The sequence below is a fragment of the Nannospalax galili genome, unplaced genomic scaffold (assembly GCF_000622305.1).
Source record: "Nannospalax galili isolate Female #2095 unplaced genomic scaffold, S.galili_v1.0 scaffold389, whole genome shotgun sequence".
Taxonomy (NCBI): domain Eukaryota; kingdom Metazoa; phylum Chordata; class Mammalia; order Rodentia; family Spalacidae; genus Nannospalax; species Nannospalax galili.
Genome location: NW_008360310.1, coordinates 2,666,544 through 2,670,783, shown reverse-complemented (window position 1 = coordinate 2,670,783; position 4,240 = coordinate 2,666,544). Strand labels below are relative to the sequence as shown.

The 4,240-nt window shown below is 55.2% G+C and overlaps 1 protein-coding gene across 2 annotated transcripts in view; it reads left to right on the top strand.

The window, feature by feature from the left end:
* The first annotated feature begins 1,022 nt into the window (after positions 1 to 1,022).
* Positions 1,023 to 4,240, top strand: part of Hk2 (hexokinase 2) — a 63,577-nt gene continuing 60,359 nt past the window's right edge. The window contains exon 1 of one of the 2 annotated variants that reach the window (XM_029559429.1): positions 1,023 to 1,511. In XM_029559429.1, the coding sequence (XP_029415289.1) occupies positions 1,449 to 1,511 (63 nt within the window). In that variant the 5' untranslated portion in view covers positions 1,023 to 1,448. The remainder of the gene's footprint in view (positions 1,512 to 4,240) is intronic. The other variant, XM_008824729.3, reaches the window with a different exon arrangement.

The following is a 4,240-nucleotide window of genomic DNA, read 5'->3' as shown; positions in this document are numbered from 1 at the left end:
CACTACTGAGAGAAACTCCATAGAACCCCACCTACTTTCCCTTCTCTCAGTGTTCCCTTTCCAACTCTAGGCTTGACATTCTCCACCAGCACCAACCTGTCAATTTTGGTGGGTACTTCATTGTCAGCTTCTATCCATGTATGCAAACTTGGAGTCTAGTGTCAGGCATGAGCTGAATCTGGCACTGCCGTTCCATTCCCTCTTCTCCCCAGCCCATGATCAAGCAGTTGCCCCCTTACTATCCACCCACTTTCTCCTTCCACGTTTCCATCCCAGGCTTCTCTCTAGCCTTCTTTCCTGATTCCTAGAGAGACTGGATAGGATAATGGGAAAGAGAATGCCATCAATAAGTGAGACTTGTTCCTATCTCCATCTGCCACTTGTTAGTGAGGTAACGGGCAAATTTCTTTAAGAGTAGGGTGCCTCAGTTTCCTAATTTGTAAAACGGGGTTAGTAAAACCCACATGCCATCAGTGTGAAGGTTAAGATGAGTTGACTTGTAATGGCTTCAGTGACTCAGCGATGCGCTGACCCGCTGAGCTACAAATGGATGAGAATCAAGATGCTTCAAACCTGTAATAGGGCCCTGGCAGCCCCCTCACATGATCCTCACATACTAGGCTATGTCCCTGCCCGCCCAGGGCGTGTGCAGTCACTTGTCTTTCCAGTCGCCCCACCTCTTGGGTCCGCGATCACGCGCCCCCCACCCGAAGCCAGCCTGACGCGGCAGTGGCTCATGCGCCCTGGAGTCCCAGGCTCTAGCCACGGAACACACGTCCCAACCTCGGTGCCCCGCCCCGCCTCCAGCCCAAGGCGCGCCTCTTCAGCCGCCCGCTCGGGTGTGGGAGAGGCCGCGCCCGCGGGCTGTGCGCGCTGATTGGCTGTGCCGCGCTTGGGGGCGGCCCGAAGGCGCACACACCCTCCCCTCACAGCCAATGAGCGCGCGCACGTCACTGCCCGGGGCGGCCCCAGAGCCGGCAGTCTCTCAATAAGCCACATTGTTGCTCCAAACTCCGGCGCTAGAGTCCGGGACTTCACTGGTAGTAGTGTGCTACCCAACTTAGGAGATCCGAGGGCGGGAGTATCACGCGTGTGACCCTTAGAGGCGTGATCGTCCCAGTGGAGCCGACTGTCATTCTTCCCAATTTGAGCCTTGGTGACCCTGTGGCTTAAGTTAGCGCCTGGACTTCGCGAAGACCACAAGACGCGTCCCCAACAGCGAGACTTAGAACCTCCTAACAGTTGTGACTCCGAAGAACCGGTTTCTGGAGACCAGGGACCCCTGGCTGGAGTGCCATCGTCGTTAGCCTTCCTTGTGCAGCTCCTGGAGTCTTCGAAACCAACCGAATACCCCCGCCTGAGCGCAGGGCGCTGGTACCGCGCCTCCCGCTGCCCTACAAGAGCTCGCGCCTCAGCTTCCCAGCTCGGCCCCGTCTCGCCGCGGCAGGATGATCGCCTCGCATATGATCGCCTGCTTATTCACAGAGCTTAACCAAAACCAAGTGCAGAAGGTGAGTCCGTACCAGCGGGGGTGGCTGGGTCTCCCGACAAAGTTGCATGGTCTCCGGGAGTCTGGATTTTGCTGGGGACCCGTTTCCTCCTTTGGGGCTGGGGACGTGGACAAGTCTGAGTAGCTGGGAAGGTCCTGGGCGCGAGAAGCCACGTCCGCTAAGCAACAGCCCGGCTGGAGCGCGCGTGCGAGGCTCGGGTGCGTGCACCACAGGGTCCCCACCTCCCTGCGACCTGCACGCGCTCCCCCACCTCGCCCCCCGACCCCATCTTCCTGGCTTGTAGAGGGGCGGGAAGCCCCGCACGTAGTCAAAGACTGCTGGGCCCACGTGGGAGCCCCCCTTCTGCAGCCGGAGTTCCGGCTGGAGCACGTGGGGAGAACCCAGTTTGGGGGAGGAGGCCTGTGGCCTCGTGGGGCAGTCCGGCCCTCGGGTGCTTAAGGACGTGTTTGGGAGGCAATTGGTTTCTTGTGGTGCCCCTCGGAGGAAGGTCAGAGAAGGCGACCCAGGAAGGAGCGGGAAAAAGGCTCAGAAAGACTGGCCCGTCGCACCCCCTCCCCGGAACTGAGCTGCCCGGAACTGAGACTCGGTGAGGGGCGCTCCCCCCCACCCCCACAGATGGGCCTGGGGACCGCCCCGCCTGCGTCCCCGGGCCCGCCTCCGAGCTGGGGGCGGATTTTGGGTAGTAGTTTCTGGTTTGCCCTAAAGTTATGTGGAGAGGACCACACGCCCAAACTTCCTACCCCGTGATTCCCTGAGATTTTATTTTTGTTTCGGCGAAAAGGAACTTTTTGCTGTTCCGACCTGCCTGCGTCCGCCTCACCGGCAGTAGCTTCCTGCAAAAGCGAGCTCTCTCTTCCCCACGGCGGGTCATTTACATGAGAAAGAGCCTCCAGCCCTGCCCGGAGCCTCACTCTCCCCGCCTCGGGGTGTGGAGGCGGGGGTGGACCCCAGCCAGGCTTCGGGCGCTCTCGGGCAGAATTGAGTTTCTCAAATGCTGTGTATTAGGGGATTGGCCAGGATTTGAGGAGGGAGGAATGGTCTGGGTATGGGGCAGGGGAGCCAGGGAGGTCCTGAGGCTTGTGTTAGAGCTGTGAGAGTTGCTCAGCTGCAGATTTGAAATTTCAACGTCTGCTGGGGACATAACTTTAGAGAAAATGCTTTGGCCCCGTTCTGGGCGTGGAGCCTGTTCCTATCCCTCCGCCTCATTCTGGTGGTCCTGAGTGCTTACCTGAGATGACGGATTGCCACCTTGAAGTTTCCAGAACCCCAGCGGATGAACCTCCGACTGGAAGGGGAGTGGAGACTCCTGGCTTAGCGGAGTTTTACAGTTGGCAAATGGCTGCTCTCTAGTCTTTTGGGATGTGGCCTCGCACTTTAATTCAGGTTGTTTATATCTGTGTTTTTATGGCTTTTTGAGACAGGGCCTCCCTGTAGCCCCAGCTGGCCTGGAACTCGCCTCAATCTCACAGAGATCCACCTGCGTCTGCAGGGATTAAAGGCATGTGACACCACGCACTGTTACTCTATTTAGAAACAGTCTTTGAGCTAGCAGAATCTTGGCGACTTAAGTTTCTCTGCCTAAGGTAGGAGTTAACTCTTGATGGGAGACTGTCATCCCTTGGCAATTCCTAAAATACAAAGTGGAGGCTCCTTAATCCTAGGGAGGCCTCTGTTGAATGAATGTCCCTCCTGAACACTGGAATTCTTTTACAAACTTTAATGTGGTGAAACTGTGGAGGTATAACAGACACCCTTTGGGGCTTTCCATGGAGTTGTCTGTAATCCCAGAGTGGAATGAGAATTACCAGGGTGTCTGGAAGGGAGTTCTAACCCCCTGTCTTGTGGTTTATTCAACAAAGGATCCTGGGCTTGGAACCACTAGTTTCTTCCTGTAGGATGCAGGTGATTGTGCCCAACCCAGGTTCTGGTGGTGTGGTCACTGAGCACCACAAGGTGAAAATGTCTTTCCTTTAGGCTTTTCTTTACACTTAGAGCCAGCCACCTTTCAGCCTTTCACCTTTCAGTGGAATGTCCCCAGGACTCTTGATGTATTTCCTCTAAGTTACCAATGGGGGCAGAATTGAATCAGGCCTTTAGTTTAACCAGGTGACACACAGGGGATTTAGCCTCCCAGTTTAGGCATCCCATCTGGTTTAGATATTCAAAGCTGTTGGATTCCCCTTGCAATTTTCTAGGAAGCTAGAATCAGAGTATCTTGTGAGCATCTGTGAGTTGCTACTGAGGAGAAATTAGGAGGGAAGGATGAATTTAATTTTGGTATCTTTTGAAAAGGATTTGATTAATGGGGCCTGGTGGTGCTCACCTTTAATCCCAGCACTTGGGAGACCAGAGGCAAAGGGATCTCTGAGTTCAAGGCCAGCCTGGTCTACTTAGTGAGTTCCAGAACAGTTGGGGCTACAGGGAGACCCTCTCTCAAGAAGACCAAAAAAAAAGAAAAGGACTTGATTGGACTTTACTCTGATGACACCATCTCTAATCTCTAGTCTCAGGCTTGGATGGGTCACCTGGCCATAGCTGCCCCGTGGTGATCTATAAGAACACCGGATCTTTTTAGCATTTTTTTCATAAAAACACCATGTTCTTGGCCATGGACTCACCTGCCTCTGGTGAGCATTAGTGAGCACCTGGTCTGTGCCGTGCTCACTCATGGGTGCTGGGAGCACTTTCACCCAGTAGTGTAGACATAGAGCCAGCTCCCCCCCCCCCCC